General features: G+C 51.9%; 1 protein-coding gene across 1 annotated transcript in view; it reads left to right on the plus strand.

Moving 5' to 3' along the window:
* Positions 1 to 337, plus strand: part of TMEM51 (transmembrane protein 51) — a 2,024-nt gene that overhangs the window by 1,454 nt on the left and 233 nt on the right. Inside the window, 1 exon segment of the mRNA XM_009582485.1 lies at positions 172 to 337. Within this exon segment, the coding sequence (XP_009580780.1) occupies positions 172 to 337 (166 nt within the window).

Below are 337 nucleotides of genomic sequence, written 5' to 3' on the forward strand. Positions count from 1 at the left end.
AGGTGGGCTTGTGATCGGTTCTGTCAAGCAAAAAGGAACTGGTATATAATGTAGAAGGGCAAATAATTTGTTAAGGTTTTGCGGGGGGAGGTGGTTTTATTCTCTCCATCCCCTACCCACAGTGAAGCTGAAATGATGTGCTACCGATAGCCTTAATTTTTTCCCCTCTAGTCAAGAAGAGGATGAAGACGTGTCTTCCCAGTACTACGTCCCCAGCTACGAGGAGGTGATGAACGCGGGCTACTCTGAGCCCAGGGACTCGGACAGGAGCAACAGGATCAGCGTCTCCCTGCCCTCCTACGAATCGCTGACGGGGCTCGACGAAAGCACCCAGCCG

This window comes from Fulmarus glacialis, unplaced genomic scaffold, assembly GCF_000690835.1.
Source record: "Fulmarus glacialis isolate BGI_N327 unplaced genomic scaffold, ASM69083v1 scaffold23917, whole genome shotgun sequence".
Taxonomy (NCBI): Eukaryota; Metazoa; Chordata; class Aves; order Procellariiformes; family Procellariidae; genus Fulmarus; species Fulmarus glacialis.